The 20,885-nt window shown below is 34.8% G+C and overlaps 3 protein-coding genes across 3 annotated transcripts; 1 reads left to right on the forward strand and 2 right to left on the reverse strand.

The window, feature by feature from the left end:
* Positions 1-2,259: 2,259 nt before the first annotated feature.
* Positions 2,260-3,977, reverse strand: LOC18034208 (expansin-like A1). Its single transcript, XM_006422417.2, has 5 exons — positions 3,822-3,977; positions 3,593-3,702; positions 3,306-3,484; positions 2,884-3,016; positions 2,260-2,749 (listed from the first exon to the last, which is right to left on the reverse strand). Exons 1-5 carry the CDS (start codon positions 3,931-3,933, stop codon positions 2,498-2,500), a joined length of 786 nt encoding a protein of 261 aa, XP_006422480.1. The 5' UTR covers positions 3,934-3,977; the 3' UTR covers positions 2,260-2,497.
* Positions 3,978-7,258: 3,281 nt separating this feature from the next.
* Positions 7,259-8,725, forward strand: LOC18035567. Its single transcript, XM_006422418.1, has one exon. The coding sequence runs from the start codon at positions 7,259-7,261 to the stop codon at positions 8,723-8,725; it is 1,467 nt and encodes a 488-aa protein (XP_006422481.1).
* A 5,134-nt stretch (positions 8,726-13,859) lies between these two features.
* LOC18034857 (transcriptional elongation regulator MINIYO) lies at positions 13,860-20,873 on the reverse strand. Its single transcript, XM_006422419.2, has 10 exons — positions 20,544-20,873; positions 19,362-20,391; positions 18,831-18,958; positions 18,415-18,602; positions 18,058-18,163; positions 17,718-17,975; positions 17,232-17,423; positions 14,766-17,066; positions 14,332-14,541; positions 13,860-14,203 (listed from the first exon to the last, which is right to left on the reverse strand). Exons 1-10 carry the CDS (start codon positions 20,772-20,774, stop codon positions 14,024-14,026), a joined length of 4,824 nt encoding a protein of 1,607 aa, XP_006422482.1. The 5' UTR covers positions 20,775-20,873; the 3' UTR covers positions 13,860-14,023.
* Positions 20,874-20,885: the final 12 nt, after the last annotated feature.

Genomic DNA, 20,885 nt, shown 5'->3' on the forward strand with positions numbered 1-20,885 from the left:
GGGGCATCTTTTGGATAAAAAATTGAAAGCATGAGTGTCCCTTTGTATTAATTGGCGTGTTAATCATGGTGAAGTCCACGTATATGTGATTGATTATCTTCTAGATTTTGAATGTGTAACTAAAAATGAATATATATTCTTCTCTTTCACTTTAATCGTAGAATATTTTGAAATTGTTAATGGTATCAAATGGAAGCTCGTGTGAATAATGAAAAGCAAAATATTATAAAAGAGTAACTAAGCGGTTCTGCCTACCAATATTTACATAATACATATTCAGTTTGTCACTCATCCACTAAGCTTCCCATTAAAAAATAAAATAGGAGTTAGCTTGTTGACTTGCGAGTCAGTACCTATAAACTTTGACTGAGTCTGAGATTCGACATGTATCCGTCTTAGCTCTAGCTACCAGCCTAATTATATAAGTAGGAGATGAGAAAATATTCCCAATTGATTAATACTTATATATGTTCTTAATTGTTAACTCAGAGGCTGCTAGTTGAAGCTTTGATTTGAAATTTGGAATCAGAATGTGGCCATATGCAGAGTTTCTTGTGTCTTTTTCACTGAATATTATAACCATGTTTTAGGTATGTATCAATATCTATTGTTGCACAACATGAAAGCCAATCCGCAACAGTGATAGTTTGAAACTTCATCAGAGCCCGCAAAAATGACTCGATCAACTCTTCACTTCGCGGCTGAGGTTATACATTTGTATCTTGAAAGATATAACTTAAAAATTAAGTTGATTTGATTTTTATACTTATATAATAAAAAAATTATTATATATTTATTATTTTTTTTAAAATTATTATTTAAAAAATTATATTTACTATATATTATTAACTTTTTATTTTATAATAACTACAAAAAAAATATAACTAAAAAAAAAGACAGTACTTTAATATCAAACAGGTCCATGTCAAAATTCCACACTTTTAGGCATGCACTGATCAGCATCAGCTTTCAATTTTGATGGTGCATTTGCATTTCTGATATGTCCCTTCTACTGTTGAAAACTTTTGGTGGGTACCTTTCAAATGGTAGTCGCATTGTTGTTAAATTCTGTTCACTTGAAATGTCAACTGCCATAAGATTGATGTACCTAAAGATACAAAACCACCTTACAGCATTATTAAGTTGAATTTTTTGTAATTGGTCACAAATTTTCATTACATTTAACAACTTGTGCCTTAACGTGCGATGTGTGATGCAAACAAAAATTGAGAATTAAGACAGAAACTTTGTGTTGAATAGTGAAAAACTTGTGACGTTTATAAATAAATTGTTGCAAGATAGACGGACCCCAAAATAAAGTCACTCCCTAATCCAAATAAATAAATGCACCCCACATATGTTTTCAGCATTCTAATTGATGGTGTCAAACGAATGGGTTAGGATTGAATCAGGTTTGTTTGACTTGGGTTTGATAAAGCCCACAAGAAACAAATTGAGCCCATTACAATTGAGATAAGGAACTATGACGAGAGTTTTATTCATTTTTTTAATTAAAAAGCCCATGTGAAGCAATAATTAATGCTATGATGACAACAAACAAATGAAAGAATTTGTTCAAATGAGTTGATCTTTTAACACCCCTCTAACCTCTTTGTGACACCCCTACTGAACTTTAATTCCTAAAATATTTTCAGTTTAATTTATAATTAAAATTAAACATCGTCCCATGAATTTTTTTAGTTAAAATATATATTTTTAAATTCATTTTATAAAATATATACAAAACCTATAATTTCATATTATTTTCTTCTTATTATATGGTTTCTATTTTCTAAACTCTAAACTGTCATAACTTTATCAATTTTTTTATATTAAAATTAAATACAAATATGAATTATGAAATGGGGTCGGTATAAATTTATTTTAGTTAAGTTTTTGTCTGAAAATAAGAATGAATTAATTTGTATTTAGTTATTTAGGCAATTTCAATTGAAGGAGAGTTTTATAAGGAGCTTTTGAGGGGTGTCAAAAGCCTACTCTACTCAAATTGGTGTGTTTTTGTTATGGGAGTGTAGTCAGAAAGCAGTACTGTGCTTGTAGCAGACTCTTTGAATTGGGTTACTTGATCCATGCGAAGGCCTTGTAGCAAAAAAATTAAATCTCTCTGCTCAGCCCAAAATAATCCGAACAAGAACCTTTGATTTTGGGACACTTCAGTAACGGAATCCTTAAGCCTAATGTAAAGCGAATTATGTTGCTCCCATTAACAAACGAGAGTGAGAAAGAGAGACACAGAAATTCTGAACAATAGGGCATTTTATTACTTTAGCAGCAAAAGAACAATGTTACATTAAAAAAGTTGAGGGGGAGAAAAAAAGAAAAAAAAAATCTAGTATAGACCTTTCCAATCTATACGTCTTCACTTTCTAATCCTCTAAGTTATTTGATTATACTGATTGTATGTGAAAGAAATCAAATCAAAATTTATGTGTATTCACATAAATAAGTAGTGGTGGCAATCAAACTCTTATCTCTTTCATTTCCAGCTTCCATCACCACATTCAGATTCGGAGCATCCCTCTTTGGCAATATCAGTGATCTGAACTCCAGAGTTGTAAATCATTCCAGGTTTCCAATCAGCTGGAAGAACATTTTTTGCCCAAATCCACTTGCCATCATAGCCTGATGTTACCACAAATCTGAACTGCAATGCCCCATTTGGCACTCTACTTGTATCCCAAACTGCCCCATAATTTCTGCTCATGTAACCCCAGTTTGAAGAACCAACCTGCAAAATTTGCAACAGCAATCATAATCATCATCGGTTTTTGAACTACATTTGCGCCAGGCTTTTGGGGCCGTGTAAACTAAATGATGTGCACTTATCATGTGTGTTCATTTTTTTTTTAAAAAAAAACCAACCTGAGCTACATCCATTGCTACCATTTCTGTTTGACCACCCTGATACAACACTTTAACTGCTAAATAATTTGGTTTTTGACTTGATTCTTCCACACGCACAGCCAAGTTCTGGTTTTTATATTCACATGGAACCCTGAAACATCAACCCAGAAGAGCAAATGCATTTATTAGTATGATTAGTCTACGATAAGATACAAATTGGGACCGTTATAAGCAATTAATGTGTGCCTGATATTTTGTCCCAGGGTAGGGATAGAGGCAAATCATGTGGGGCAATATATATATATATAATTATGTCGCTATTACATTTTTTCTTTTTATATGTGGCGTGTGTGACAAAACTGTGATTAAAATAATAATAATAATAAATAAGCTATGCTGCATTAACAATTAATATAGAGAAATTGAGAATATTTGCTTGCCTTTTGTATTCTACATCGACAACTCCAAGTTTTAAAATGTCTTGGCCCTTGCCCTGGTTGGATAAGGCCATGAAAGCTCTGCTGCTGATAACAAAATCTGTTTGGTTGCTGTGATTGAGATCAGTCAGAATCACTCTGGTTCCTTTGCCGCTACACAGAGTTGGGTTCTTGCATCTCATCTGATCAAAACAAATGTTGGTACCCAAATTAAGTTCGAAAAACCAATTTTGATAACACAATCAATAACAAAAGAATGAAAAATGAAATTGAAAGCTAATAATACATACTTGAAAGCATGCACCACAACCAGCTCCATCTTTGTAAAGGGAAGGAACACCAGCAGCAAGGTGTCCACCATTGAAGCTTAATGCTAATGAACCATATCCACATGCCCCGGCTGCATCAATTTACCAAAAAAAGATATTACCCATTTAAATTCTTACAAAAATACCATCTGGGTCAATGCCAAATTTGATTTTAATAAAGTACGAAAGAGTGATCATAGTTAGTGCTTACATGAAAGTGCAGAGGCTTGGGAGAAATAAGCAACCTTGGTTTGGTGCACACAGCGATCACAAGCAGTAGCAGAAGAGAAGAGAAAGAAGAGAAAGCAAAGAAACAAAACCATTGTTTAATGAGAAAGATAGGATACAAATGCAAAAATTTGACAAGAAATCAATAGAAAGGCTTGAGCTATATATAGAATTTTTGAAGCGTTTAGTATGGACTACAGGTCAGCATTTCCCAAAAAGCCTTTGATGATTTCTTTTTTTTAATACAAATCTTTAGAATTGTTTATTCTGCTGTGAGAAGAGAGATGTGTATTTGCGGAAACGCGGAGGGACAGAGAGAGAAAAATAGTGGGGCCTGTCACCGACTCTTTGCCTGTACACCAACAGCTGTGCTCCGTGTGACAACACCACACTTGGTCTTACTGCCTCTTTTGGTAACTTCGTATCTCCATTTGAGTAAATCTGTGTGTGCATTGGAACTCTTAGATCATAGAATTAGTAACCCATGAACTGATAAAATCGAATGTCACTCAGGTGTCTGTGGGTTGGGAATCATCCAATATCTATAGGCACGTATATCCATTACAGTGTTAGAAAAATTTGTAATGTAAACCAATTTATGATTACTAATTAGTTTAATTAACAAATCTTGTAATGTCAGAGTTTAGTCGGCCTCATAAATAAGGTTTTTTTTTTTTTAATTTTAGTGGAATGTTTAATTTATAGAGGGGGTTGGAGGATCAAATAAGAAATTAAGATGATCATACCTACTTAACAGAAAATAATTGACATTTTGTGGAGTTCATTAAAGGTGCTTACGTGTATGGTCCCAATAACAAAAAGGTTAAAAACCAAAGAGATGAGCTCGGTGTGGAAATTAATGATGATTGCTTGTTAATGAGTGGGAAGATAAGAACAAATTCTACACAGTTAACTCCACTTGCCGAGCAAAACAAGAAAGAATTTCCAAAAAATTTAACGGCAAGCCATTCTTTCCTTCGCAGGATTTGTTAATTAATTGATCAAATTTAATGTTTTTTTATCCATTTCCTTGTGGAGTTGTTAGGAGGAATCAAATTAAATTTTTTTAAAGTAAGGAGAATAAAGTAATGGTTCTTTTTGAATTTAATATCTATCAAATGACCTTTTAATATTTCTTTGGCCAGTGTTATGCTACGTTTAACATAACATACACACTCACAGCAACAATATTAATGGTGGGTCTGTTACTATTGCTGTGAGTGTGTGTACGTTACGTTAAACCTAAACGTTAAACCTAACATAAGGTGATCCTATTTCTTTTAGTCTACAAGTCAAAGCATGCACTTGGGTCATTGTCAATCTGTTGCCTTGGTGGAAGCCACTTTGCATACACTTCGTGCATTTGAAGCTATTGCATCCAGCTACCTTGACATGGTGGGTGCACCTTTTGGGTCCATCCCTGCCGAGCCTTGGTCCTAGGTTAACACCGCCAATCATGAATTTTAGCAAATGGAGCTTGGGACACGTTCATATTGGCCATTAGTCTGGCTTCCCATAAGTCAAGGGTTGAGAATTCTCAGACACCAACGTTACACGTTTTAGAACACGGATTAGTGGGATTGTGTTGTTTAATTGTATTTTTAATATTATATCATAATTAGACAGTTTTGTTTGGTGCCTCAAAAAATTGTATTCTCAAAATATGAGAACGTCAACATTGAAGCAAGACTGTATATATGGCACATATGTTTATGAAGCTCGAGTTGGATCAACGACATCTATGTGCTATTAACTCATAAATTAATTTGACGTTTAATATTACTAATTTGACATTTATGTTATAATTTGAAACTTCTATTTGATAAATATAACGTTTGATAATATCAATTTGAAGTCAAGCAAATCTCTTGCAAAAGATAGCATGCACACAGCAAAATAAAAAACCCGCGTGTAGGGAAATCGGACCAGGCTGCATGGAGAATGAGAAAGAATTTTATAATTTATGACTGTAGTATCATTAAAAAATTTATATTATTACTTAATTTTTCCATTTTACACAAGTTCGCTGTCTAATGTCAATACATAATCCCACTAAGTCTCCGCACCCGAAACATTCAAATACAAATATATTGTAGTTTCAAAGCAATAATGCTTGATAATGATGATGGGACAACTAAAATTTTGTACATACGTAACGCATGGTTATGCTGTCATATCATTACAATGTTTCAAAGCTTAAGCTTGCCCGTGTAGCAGAGTGGAGTGACCAGGAAAATCATTAATCATCCACCATGATATGCAATTATGCACTGATTTGTGAGCAAATAAGAGATCTTGAACGTGGAAGATAAAACAATTTGATAAATCAAATCCCGTGAGAGGCCATAATTGCCCCCGTTGAAGAGCACCTTATGCCGGGCGACCAATGTTCTTGATTGGTTGCATCTTTTACAAAATCTCCCTCTGATTTTGGAAAACAGCAAATCGTGAGCTTGCAGCTATCAAGCAAGCCCCATGAACTGATGTCATATATGAGATCACGGGCTATTGGGCTTTTATGGCCTTTTTCAATTGAGGTCCGTAGTTTATTCCAAAAATCTTCCGAGGCCTTTTCAGAGGAGATGTGGAGCACACTACTCAACCTAACATCTATAACTATAAGTGAGAGTAACTTAATGTAAATTCATAATTGTCCCAAATCTTAGCTTTTATATCAGTAACACACACGTGAAACAAAAAAAATTTAAGAAAATAGAGTAAACTAAAATTAGGAGATGATCCTCATTCAATTTAATTCAGTTTCCTAGAAATCTACCAAAAACCGACCACCCAGCATAGGAGTCACAAGTGAAAATATTGAAGGGTGGAAGTCACACCAAAAATCGAGATTCTTTGGCTTGTCAGATGGCGTTTTCTATATTTCAAGATCGGCTGTGTACGAGTTGTGGATCTTTTTAAAGGGTTGGCTTGTGATTGCGGTTCAGGGTCGTTTTTGTTTGATCAGAAATTATTTATTTTGATTATCCAATTTCAGAATACAGATGCAGATTTTTCGGTGTTCATTAAAAACAAAGAAAAAGAAAGGTTGAATGATCATCAATATCATCTACAAATTGCATGGTTGCATCTACAATGTACAAAGAGAATAGTTATGAGAGTAGTTTTGAACTTTCTTTGACAGGCAATTAAAATTAACTAGTTTCAATTTGAAAAGATGTCAAAGAATACTACCGGAAGCTTTATTTCCCTTTTTCTTTTTTCAGTGGGACATATGAAGAGTTCGATTAATCAGTTATTAAGTAGAACTTGAAAACTCTTAATTTAATTGTACATATAATTCCTAATACTAACAGAAAACCGACTTTTAATATAGCTAATATATAAAAACATTTAGCTGCCCTTGTCTTCGTTATAAGTCTACAGAAGAAGATGTTTGATTTTGTTTATTATAAGATAAAAATGATGTCATTGGCGCTGCGTTATTCAGATTTTATGGAGACGATATTGCGGCAGCACAAAAGTCATAATATTGAGGAAGCGAGAAATTGGGAGCAACTTCCATCAGAATTAGTGGTCAAAATTGTACAAAAATTGGATTTAGCAGATTCTATTCGTCTGAGTGTTGTTTGCAAACACTGGAGATTAATTGTGAAAGAAAATAAACAGCGGAATGCGCAGGTGCCATGGTTGATGCTTCCTCGCGATCGCCATGACACTAGCAATTGCAGTAATTTCTTGAGATTCGTAGACATGTCTGATGGTGTGTTCTATAATATCAAGCTTCCACCTAACATAGTGCCAGGTGGTGGGTGGTGTTGTTGTGGATCCTCCAAGGGTTGGCTTGCCATTATAAGTATGGTTGAGAAGGGTCGTCCTAAATCTAAATCCAAATCTAAATTCGATCCGAAATTATTTCTTTTTAATTCAATTTCAGGAATACAAGTACCACTCCCTTCCATAGCCACTATTCCATCGTTTGCAACTTTTTTGGATAATCTCGAATTTGGATATGATCATAACAATGTCACCGAGTTGGCCAACTTCATTAAAAGAGTTGAATTATTACCATCATCATCATCAGCAGTTGATGTAGATGCTAGAAATTGCATAGTTGCAGCAGCTACTACAACTGCATTGTATATAGACGATGAATTGGAATTGGCACTGTGCAAGCCAGGAGACACGAAATGGACCATCTTTGATAAAGAAACAGAAGAAGAAGACGATGATAAATTCATCTCCGACATTTTATTCTATAATGGAGAATTGCATGTCTTGGTGCTTTGCAAACATGAGGTAATTTCCTTTGAAATACATACTAAATATATCAAGGTAGGAGATCATGATCATCAAGTGATTCTCAGATTTATCCCCAACAACTGGATGAGCTTATTACCGACTATAGATACGATTTGGGTTCCAGAGGATGAATCTGAACACTTAGCCTGGATTCTTCCATATTTGGTAGAATCATCGCAGGGTGAATTGTTGATTGTTCATAAAATAATGGACACCGTGTTCAGCGATGGTGAAGATGAAGAAGCAGCTGAAGGTGAAGGTGTAATGATATACGAAAAATTAATTAGATTTGAAGTATTCAAGATTGATCCGATTAGCAGCGATACAATGGGGTTGACCAAATTAAATAGCTTGGATAACCAAACATTATGTGTGTCAAAACCAAGTACTCCACTATCTGTTCCTGTTGCACCAGGAGATGATGACATCGGGATATTGAAAAAGAATTGTATCTACTTCGTGGATGATTCAAATTATGTTCCAAATCCGTCTCGCGAATCAGGCATGTTTCAACTTGAAGATGGAAGGATTCAACGGTTTATTCCTACCAGGATTCCAATTCATTATCCTACCAATTGCATGACATGGTTCTCTCCCAATTTAAAGATAGCAAGTATGAGAGATTAATCTTTTTTCTTTACTCACTATTACTGTTTCCTCCCGCCATCTGTTAGACTTATTATTATTTTGTACCCTAAAAATATACAATAAATAATAATTTATCAATTTCATAAAATTTATTTATTTATTATTTATTTGAGCATAAATTGTTAGCTAACCTTTATTTATAAAGTATGTGATTAATGTATTGAATATACGATGTCAATGTTACAAGATAAAAATAGCAGGTTCACTATAAATAAAAAATTACTCATAGCTATTAATGAAATGAGCATTTGATGATGTAAGGTTGTAATTTTTTTACTTCTATTGTGAGTAATTTTATCTTGATCACTAAAGTGGAGATTTCAGCTAAAATACTAAGTAGATGATGAACTTATAGTGAACCTGCTATTTTTATCCACTTGATCACTAAAGACATAATACAAGAATGTAAGTTCATTATCCACTTGATCACTAAAGTGGAGATTTCAGCTAAAACTTATGATTAACGGTATTATGTCTTTTGAGTTATCGCGGAGTGAGATCAATATAAACAATAAAAAAAACTCAAGAGCTTGGAGATGTAATTTTAGGAATCGTAAGAACATATAATTTAAGGATGGGATCTATACTAAGTTATTTGTGATACTTGATCATTTGAATATGTGGCTAGTTATAAATAGTAAAATTTTCTTCCAAATAGCAGATTCATCATCAGTCTCTGGCTTTCCCCCTTATATTCAAGAATATTTAGTCCAGCATCTTCATTTCCATACTATGCAGTCGTAGTCAATGATGGACCTAGGATTGTCACTTAAAAATTATTATTCACTTTAGTTATTTTGCTCGTCTTGATGGAAGAACGTAAAAGAGATGAAGGTCTATTGCAATTAGTAACAGAATCAGAATCTATCTTTGATGGTTAGAACTTGATCTAACAAAAGTTCCAGAGATAAGGGAACCAGGTGAATTCTCTTAATTTGAGAACTTAGAAAATTGAATGATAAAAAATAAGAAAAGTGAAAGAAAAAGTTTAAAGCAAAAAAATGATTACCATTCTCTAGATAATCTGAGGGTCTGTAGGCATGATTAGGGCTGAAACATGAAAGACGCGGACCACCATCCTACAAGGTACATGAAAATACTCATTCTAGATGAGAATGAATGGTGATAAGGAAGTAGAAGAATAGTATTATGTGATCAGTTAGCTTATTTCATATCCTAGAAGCTGATACCTCATCAAAGAGAGCCTTATATGCATTCAAATCACGGTATGGTGGAAGACCTTCAGTGTTAGAGTAATCTAATACTTCAGCAATATAAAAGGTTACTCTTAAACGCAGCAGCCACTCAATGGTTTGTTTTTCCCCTGCAAGGAATGAAGAAAGACAAAATGTAATCAACCACAACACAAGAAGAAATGTATATTTTCATTCTCAATCTGAAAGCATATCTAATAGAGGAAATTCTAATTTTATTATTGACCCAAAGAGAAATAAAAAATAACAATCTATGGTAACATCTAGCACAATGGATGGAGTTCAATTCATTCTTCAATGATAAATAAGCTGATGCTTCCAAAGCATACTCATAAATTTCAATCAATAAACCAATTCACCAAATACTACCCGAGGGATTAATCAAAGCATCCACTACTTCGTGTTTAAGCATGTGAATTGAAAAGGAAAACGTAATTCACCCTCAGAGCACATTTAACAGAGGCAAAGAGAATTGTGTCCGTTAGCATCAACCAAATCATGTTATAAATTTACATTGCCACTTCACTGAAAGGAGATATATGTCAAAACTCTACGAAACTATCAATCCTTAAGATTCAACACAAACAATTATCAATGTCATAAATTCCAAAGACTATGAACCAAAAAGACACTCATGGGTACACAAGTTGAAGTATAAACAACAGATTAAGAATTAATCAAACAAGAAACAGTTACCGGAAAGAGACTAACTAATATCATTCGATTAATAAATAATAATCAATTTATGCCGTTTATCAAACAATCTTGCTTCCATTTTTTATGCATGCAACTTTAATATTTTACCAAACCATCCAAACTTCCAAGAATTTGGCAAATCCAGTGAGCAACAAAACAAGAAATAAACCAACTACAAAGAAAAAGATTACGTACAATGGAATAAAAGCTTTGCAAGAGTATCACTAGGCATGTTCTCAGCAACAAGCAACCTCTCATCACCTTCACAGCAACACCCTATCAAATTTGCCAGCCTCTTATGCCTTAACTTCCCCACAACCTGAGCCGCCTCATAAAACATCAGGCACAAGAAAGCCATCACCACATTATGCACACAAAACAAAACCCACATAAGAGATCAAGAAAACAGAAACCGAAAGAGAACATCAATTAATGTTACCTTAAACTGTTCTAGGTCGTTGTCCATCTTGACCGCAATCTCTAAACGAGCGAACGAGAGAAAGAGAGAGATATCGTAACCTAATTCCTCCTACTCTAAAACAAAAAGAAAGAATCTTTTAACTTCCAACCCTAAACCCTAATAGCCTAGTTCCTCCTACTCCACGCCAGATTAGTTCACTAATGCAGTAATCCTAATTTTCGTGAAGAAAAGACAAACACTACCAAAACGGCTATGAAGAGTAATGTCTTCACTCTATTTTCACGAGAAACTAGAGGATTAAGACGTCTGTTTCTTCGCTTGACTCGTCTTCTAGACTTTTTGATTTGTCTGACTGTTCGCATCATTTTGTTTTCCGGTTGAGGGAAAATGTGTTAAGAAAATTCTCTGATCGGTTGAAATGTATCATTAGATCAAAGACTCCTTCCTTCTTCTTCCCTTTCTGCTTGCCTTTGCCTCGTTTTGTTTGCGCGCGCAGAACGTTGTCAATTCTGAAATTCAAACAATGCCGAAAACGGCTCCGTTCTCACTTTCAATTTCCCACTGACTTCTGCCCAAGAGTCAAACATCAATTCACCACCAAATCAATAAATATAAATTTTGATAATTTTTCAGCGTTTATCAATTTACTACCAAATCTTTACTAGAATATAGGGTAAAAGAATATTTTTCTCTTCAATAAAAAAATTATTAAATTATTTATCGATAAATAAGTGCGCTAGAAAAAAATTAAACAAAAAAAATGACTGAATTAAAAAATTAATAGGTTTAGAGATTGTTTGTTAAACATCTAAAATCTAAAATTTTATTAATTTCAGAATTTTTTAAAATTTAATATTTTTAACTCATGTATGTGTTTCAAATATTTATAATTGAATAGAAAAAGTAAACTTTGTGACTTATTTAAATGAGAAAAGATTTAAATGAGAAGTAAATATTATATTCTAAAAATATCTCTATAAAATATATTTATTTCCTAAACTATAAGATCTAATCTTTTTTTTTTTTAATTTGCAAAGACATAAATGTCAAATAACCATATTAAGATGCCACTTATATTCATATATTAAAAAAGAAAAACAAATATATCATTCAAATATTTAAACTCAGACTCATTTAGATTTCAGAAAAACTTAGACTTATTCAGATTTCAGATATAAAAAAATATTATTTAGTAATTTGAATAAATTAAAATTAAAAGGAGAAATTGAACGGGTAAAAACTAAATTAAAAAAATAAAATAATGGAGTCTTAAAACTATATATATATTAATTCGAATAAATTGAAAATAAAGAGCAAAATTTGACAAGTATTAAGGCAGCATTTGTTTTTTGTTTGGACTTTAAATGGGTCTAAATATGAAAATTTGAAAGATATGTTTATTTTGTTTTTTAGTATCTAGATATAAGTGGTATCTTATTTATTTTTATAATAAAAATCTTAAACTTGGTTGTTTGATATATATATGTTCTTGTAAATAATAATAAAAAAAGGATTAGATTTTATAGTTTAGGAAATAAGTTATTTTATAGAGATATTTGTAGAATATAATATTTACTTCTCATTCAGACATTTCCCATTCATATGAAAATCCCAAAAAATTACTCTTTTTTTTTATTTAAATGCAAATGTCTTAAAATCAAATATAAGTTATAAAAAATAAACAAGCAAATTTTAGAAAATATATTAAATTAATAAAATTTCAGACTTAAGATGTTTAACAAACGAGATCTAAGTGTCTTTGATGAGTTCTTATTATTAAAAATATTTTGTTTTGACATAAAAAAAAAAAAAAAACAGGTTGATGAAATACCTTAAATACCCTTATAATGTAGCATATTCCTCATCTCCTACGCCCATTATTGGATCAATCGCCAGTAGCAACATATCATCAATTTGCACATTTAGTATTACTAATTTGATATTTTTGTATTATAAATTCAGTGTTTGATATGATCACGTTGGAGTCGAGCAAATCCCTTGCAAAAGATAGCATATGCTACAAAAAATAAAAAAACTCATGTGTAAGCGAATCAAACCACGCTGCATGGAGAATAATAATTGTCAATATTTATATAATGCATATTATGGTATCATTAAAATTTTTATATGATTACTTAATTCTCCATTGTAAACAAGTTTGGTGTCTAATGTTGACAGAAAATCCCACAAAATCTCCATATCAAAAGAATTAGAAACACAAGTATCTTGTAGTTGCAAAGCCAATAATGCTCGTTGATGATGATGGGGCAACTAAAATTTTATACACGCACGATTATGCTGGCATATCATTGCCAAAGATTTCGAAGCTTACAAACTTTGTTGCTTCTGGTAGAGTGAAGTGACAAGGAAATCATTAGCAGTCCACCGTGACATGCAATTATGCACTGATTTGTGAACAAATTGGAGATTTTGAATTTGGAAGATGGCACAATCTAATAAAACATATCCCATGACTGAACGTAATATTTGAAATGTGGAAGATGGGTTTTGTAATATTACACACTTCAAGCAACACGTCAGTGCAACTGACTGTAATGTTTTATTCTGATAAAATCCTTGGAGGCCTTTCTGGATGCAACGTCAACCGGTATGGTACATTTGACTTGCTTTTATTTGTGAATTTTCTTGTTTTCTCGAGCAGAAGCTTCTGACTTTTTGTTGCATTTTTGTCACATAATGATGATATGATTTTATGAGTTGCCTTAAGTTGTGAGACCGAACAGGCACAAACCCACTTGCCTAACAAAACAATTAGAAGTAAAAAAAAAAACTGAGGGGGTGTTGTTATATTTCCCAGAAGAAATCAAAATTTAATTTACATACTTTTACTTCACAGTACTTTTGAGTGGTCTGTAACAAAAAATTAACAGCCCCACTCCAAAAGCAGTGATTCTCTTATACATAACCATACAATTAAATCTCAGATTAACTGGTCCTTGCAAGCTTCTCCACCATAATCAGAAGAGAAGAGTTTCCTTCACAAGCTTCTGTTAATAACCCAAATCTCTTCTCAACATCATTTGATGGCAGTGCTGAACCTCCATTTTGCACTAGCATTTGAGCTTTAGATGGCTTGTTATATCGTATAAGATCCAACATCATTCTCTGCAACGACAATGCACCAAAAACAATCAAAATTAACCATAGAGCACATTATGTATGTTTACATTTGATTTCTTGAATCTTAGCCTACCCATATTAAGGGTTTTAACGTGCTCAAAAAGATTGCATACCTCGTGTCGCCGCTGACGCGAGTAGTCTCGCAGAAGAGATTTTACTAGCTTATTCCGCAGAATTAACTTCTCACCAGCATTCGAGAGGAATATAAAAGATGAAAGGTGGTGAAGGACCAGAGTATATGCCATTGAACCTCGTGTTGAAGCTCTATCAAGAGCACCGGCAGTCCAAGACTTAACATAAGCTTCCAAAATTTCTTCGTTATCCTGCACACGAAGTAACCAATCTTAAGTTATTTTCATGTACGGTACTTCCTGTTATCATTCTCAAATCGAATCTTGTAAATAACTCGAAATGAATATTTATGACCAGAACTTGCAGATAAAGAAAGGAGCATCTACATGCTTATAGAAGCATGCTTACACAAAGTGTAAAACAAGAAAAGTTGTACATTTAGCTAAAAAAGAAGGCAATAGTTAGTTGACATTACCTCAATTGGTTCAAGGTACCCTTCAGCCTCAGCAACACATTTATCAAGAGATGGCAGAAGTTCAAGAGCATGAACATTAGACAGTGCTTTCCAGGCAGAAAGCCGGACAGGGGCTTCAACACATTGGTGTAAATAAACAGCAACTTGCCGGCTATATACCAAATCACCATAAGATATAGCAGCAAACTGCTCTACAAGAGTTTCTACAAATAATGAATAACTTTCATTAACTTCTGATTGAAACCTCAGAAGCTCTACATTACAGCTCTTTCCAGTTTCAGGTAATAACTTCGCATTTTTCTCCAAATTGTGCTCAGCAACTCTACTTGACCATGCTTCATGCAGTAATAGCCCATAGTGCTTCTGTAAAGCTTCAAATATATCTTTACTCTTTTCTTCTTCAAGCACACCCATTCCAGCAAGTAGTGAAACAGATAAAGAATGCAATTTCCAAAATAATGGTACACTCTGAACAGGGGAGGGGACTTTAGAGGATAGGAATGAGGCCATAGCTTCAATTCCGAGAAGAAAGAAAAGTCCAGCTTTTGCAACCTCGAGCATATTGGGGTCCAGAACCATCATCTTGGGAATTTTTTGAAGACAACCATGGTAGCCATCAGAGATGGTTGCAATTGGACTGAGAAACCAATGCATGGGAAGAGGCAGTCTCTGGCGAGCCCACTCCACTGTCAACGAACTGCAGCAATGATCTTGGCCTCTAATATTTGATGAGTCCAACTCTTCAGGTATGGTATCCAGAGAAGTACTTCCTTTCTTATTGCCACGGCTACTATTGTCATCAATTGCTTTAGATTTTTTCTTAATGTCCAACCATCTACTTTTGAAGTGAGAAGCCAATATGTTGCTGAAGTGCAGGTAATCCTCTTCTTTAAGTTCCCACCCAAATAATTTCATTCTCTCTTTAGACTGAAGAAAACTGTGCATAAACAGAGCAAGAGACTTCAAAACAGGAACTTGAACCAAAATATCAAATGCCTTCTCTACAATAACTTTATCCCTTGGCCCAGCAGATAAACATATTCCAAAGGCAGAATCAACAATATGTGAAGCAAAATTCATCTCATCGTTTGTAGATAACTCAGAGACAGGCATCATTTGAATAATTTCAAGCAAGTCGATGAGCAACCGTGCATCTGTTTGTGCCAATAAAACAGCTCTGGACCAAAAACCACCACCAGGAGCACCCCAGCCAACTCCCACACCAGGAGCAGGGCCACCTCTGCCAAACATTTCAATACACTGCACAAAGTGACACTCGGATGAAAACAACTCCACAGAATTCTTCATCAACCATCGCAAGTCAACCAGTGACCGCTCAAGGATCCCCTGTTCAAGTATTTTTTCTTCTTTAGAGAGACTGTTCCCTTGGGAAGCAGTATAAGTGATTGCAGACTTACCTAACCGAATCAACTTATCAATAGAAACAATAACCCGAACTAGTCCATGAAGACAAGACGTGGATGCCAAGGATGTTTCATATTCATTTTGTCGTCTGAAACGACATAGTTCTGCAATAAATGAGCAGCCTGGAGCAATATAACTTCCGTACTCTTTCTCATTTACAACCAAGGAACTCAAAAACCCATTCTTAATAATTTCAAGTCCAAGCTTGGGAACAAATTCTGGTAACAGTGACAAATACTGGCCACTTCTACGCAAGGTTATGCCATCTTCTGCAATCACCCTCTCAAGAACTCTTGTAAGAAAATGCATGATAGCAGAATGCACCCACAACAACGGAGAAACAGATAAGCCTTGAGAAACTGACTGACTCCTGATACCTTCATGCCTGTCAGAGTCTTCAGACACAAGTAGAGTGTTCTTCAAAGCTAACCACTTAACCGCAGAATCAAGCATTGGAGCAACATTAGTCCAGGACCAGATTTCCATTTCAGCACACATAGGATGCTCCTGAGAATTGAAGTTTGGAAGCCACATAGCCAAAGCCTCAAGAACAAGGTAAGCCTCTGCTGAGATGGAAGTAAATTCCCTCAGAACATTATTCTCGATCAGTTTTTCAACTGAAGGTGGAATTAACCACAGGCATAAAGCAGGAAAGATATCTGGGAAGTATGATACACTATAGCCATTCTGAATGCACACTCTCCAAAATCGAAGTTGTTCAACCACCAAGCCAGATGACATTACACAGTTTTCCCTTCCCAACTTTAACCATTGCTCAAGGGAAGAAAAAGGCCGATATAAATGCCATGTCATGGCCCGGAAAAACCCATTTCTTATGTACTCCATACAAGTCTTCTTATCAGACTGAGCCAACACCTTTTTCAGGAATATAATAAAAACAATATGTAAGTTATGAACCATCCAATAAGTTATTAGGACTAAACACATATGATAGTCACAGTGTCATTCCTTATGTCACAATTATTTTCAGAACACAGGATAGAATGAACTCCAAAAAAGAGTAAAATATAATAGACTTACCTTTAAGAGGCAAACAGATTTGATCTTAGAAGGTAGAACTTCAGCACTGTTGTTAATGGTAAATCTGTGAATAACTGTCTCGATAAGTCTTTCGCAATTCAGAATTGCATTTGCACCTATTGGTGAATGCCTTGCAATAGCAATAAAAATAGAAATAATGATGTCTTCTTCCAAAGCCCCTGCACGGCATGTCTGAAACCATTTGTACTAGCTTAAGTTAGGAAAAATATAGAATCAAGTTAATCAAATGATGAAAGATAGAGAAATAAATAATTAAATAAAAGTATTACCAAACTCATATAGCATCCAAGACACGCATAAAAATTTGCAGGGAGGAAGAAGAGAATGAACGTGTGAATTATTAATTCTCATTTACACATCTTGTGAGGAAAACCAGTAATAATCAACAGAAGATTATGTTATGTGGCTTCCTTGATTCAACAAAATCAAGAAGAAGAGATTTTTTTTGGGTATAATTAGGCTCACCTCCAATAAATAGAGAAGCTTGGGAAGAATTCCCATCCGAACCAAACCTGCAGCAAAATCTTGTCCAGCAATAACAATATCATCCTGAATTGTATGCTCCTCATCAGTCTCGTCATACACAGTCTTGCCGAACAGAAGAATATTAGAAGGTTTGGCACTGTACTTCCAGTATCCACCATGAAGAAAACCAAGGGCAATCTCTGGTTTACTGCGGAATACCGGGGCAGTATAAATGTCCTCCCCAAAAGTTCCTATTTTCTGAAGCAGAATACAAATTAAGATTCTCCACAGAATCATGTTTATATGTAGGTGAACAAAACATATAAAAATAAAACTTTACCTCTGAGATATTGAAGAAGTACTCATTCAAGTCACAGCTCAGAGCACACTGAACAACTTTTAGACATTCTAAAACCACAGAATTGTGGTTATCATCAAGTGAAATCCTACAAACAAAATTTTAATTAAATGATGACAAAATCACCAAAGTGTTGAAACTTCAGGAGGGGCAGAGAAAAACTTGAAGGCAACTGGGTAGCAGAAATTGAGTTACAATTCAACATACTTGCAGATTCTTTAATAACAGCAAGGAACACAGTCAAGAACAGAATTATATGTTGCAAGTTATAGGCAGATAATACAATCATTGTGGAAGGTTAGTAAGAACCAGCAAAAGAAGCCTTTGAATGCATTCTACCTCAATGATAAAACCAGTTCAGGCTCTGGGCCAAGAGCATAAGCCCAAACAGCCTCCCAATCAGTAGATTTGTCAACCTTATTACCATGTCTCAAGGTATGCCTGACTTGATTTTGATAGATATTGTGTAATGCCTTATCAAGCACAGAATGAAGGAGCTTCAATCCAAAGCCCCGTTGTCCAGGAACCTGAAACACCCAAAGGAAGAAAATAGTAATACATGAGATCGATACGCAGAAAATGAGAAGCATACCAAATCATTGTCTCCAGAGAACCTTGAATATTTTTTTTACCATTGACTCAAAACTTCAACCAGAAAAAGAAAAGGAAGAAGACAGCTCAAAGCTAGATAGATAGAAAAACAAATTAAGCCAAACAATAATAATAGAATTAGGAAGAAGACATAATAAACTTACCACACTTCTACTAAGAGCCACAGCTTCTTTGGTAGTGTAACCTGCCGCATCAGGGTCACCATCAGTCCTTAGGTAATCACGCTCACCAACATTATCAGCACTAAGCCTATTTTGAGCAGATGTATCACCTGTAACACAAGAAACATAAAGGATAAGTCTGAGAATGAATTGATCAGATTCATTTGAACCATATCTTATCCCCCGGGCACAGAGCAAAAAAGAACTACTCACTTCATCAACTTTTTGACCAAGGAACAAAATGTCCAACATAAACCCAGAGAAATTGCAAAGGAAAAGCATGGATCCTATCCCTTGTGGCATTCCAAACATCTTGAATGTACTTACACTTTGACTAATATATAAATCTTGATCAGAAATCTACAGAATTTACTGCTTGGTTGCATTGATTAAATGTCCCATATACTTGAAAAAGAATGATATTTACCCAAGTAAATTATGTGTACAAGATGTCATTGAAAAAACTAAATAGGTGCAACAGGAAGATTAACAACAGAAACAAATTAGGCTTACTGGTCAAAGATTCTGGGACAAAGTCATGGGAAACAACAGACCCATCCAAAGAAAATCTTAATTCCCGTACAGCCTCTACCCTCTTGCTCCAAGCATTCCACAAAAAGCTACCAGATTTGTCTAAATTCTGTGCAACATTGTATAGATCACGTTGTGAAGGAGAGTTACCCCCAAGAAGTTTGTCCCTTATAGCTTTTTGGCTCTCATTAACAGCATTGTGTGGTTCTACAATGTTGCTAGCATTAACTGGGCTTGAGCTCTTTTGCTGCTTCAATTTTTTCTCACCTCGCTTTTTCAGTAAATTTAGTAATGTGGGGTTCATCTTGTCCATTATCTCAGCCTGTGCTTGAGCAATTTCATCAGGAGACATGCTCTGCAACCGGGCACGATTCTCTACATCAATCTCACTCTCAAGAGACATGGACTCTTGTTCATTTCCAATATTATTTGACCTGGAACTGGAAACTGTATTACCGGTCCAAGATTTTTTATCCCTTTCATTCAGCACCCTTACTATTCCAGCATCCATTTTCTCAAAATGAGCTTCCGCAGAAGTATCATGTGAAGGTCTTTCCACAACATGTTGGCTGCCTATGGGTGCATGATTAGAGCTATCATCTTCTGCATTCTCTAAATAGTGAAGTCTACCACTTTCATCAATCTCCATGCCAACAGCTGAACCACTAGTCACAGCCTCTTTAGTTTTATTTACAGCTAAGCGCTTACTTGGACCATCCTCAACATCCATTTCCATGGCAACAGATACATCCAAATCGACTAAAGATGGGCCAGAAGACTTTTTTTTTGTTTCTATTCCATCCTTCTTACATTTTCCAGTTTTCATTAGGCGTGAGACATTTGAATCATGATTCAGGGTTTGCTCTTTCCAATTGCTAAAATTTAAATCTTTTTTCTCTTTCCTCTCCACTGCACTAGCAAAATCTGCAAGTGACCGAGCATCAAGGTCGTCATCCTCCTCCTCATCATTATCATCATTCTTGCCCTTATAACTGTCTACTGGACCCCAATACTGCAAAATCACATTCTAACATCAGTTTCAAGTACAATTTTTTTTTTTTTTAATGTTTTCAAGAGCAATTTTAGCATTACAAAAAAAAAAAAAAGAACAACTTTGTTGCAAACCAAAATAAGCCAGATAACAAAACCGAATTAGCGGCTTACGGGACCGTGGGAGCGGTGGCGGGCAACGGGGAAAGGCAAAACGGAGGGTTTCGGGGGAGGTGTGGGAGAAAAAGGCTTGTTTTGAGGCTCATCGGAGATTCCCTTTTCGAGTATACTACCAACTACGTGAAACGCACCGTCTTGACTGATTTGAGGCTTGTTGGTTCCGAACGACTTTCGGTTTTGGCTTGACGAGGAAGTGTTTTTGCCCTGCTGCTGCCTCTTCTCCATTAGTCTATGGGGTTATGGGGGGCTTTTCGCTCTTTCGGAATTAATAGTTTAAGAGAGCATAGAGGGCTTTTGAACGAAAACGGACTTAAACTTTCATCGCTACAACTTCAC

The sequence above is a fragment of the Citrus clementina genome, unplaced genomic scaffold, assembly GCF_000493195.1.
Source record: "Citrus clementina cultivar Clemenules unplaced genomic scaffold, Citrus_clementina_v1.0 scaffold_8, whole genome shotgun sequence".
NCBI lineage: Eukaryota > Viridiplantae > Streptophyta > Magnoliopsida > Sapindales > Rutaceae > Citrus > Citrus x clementina.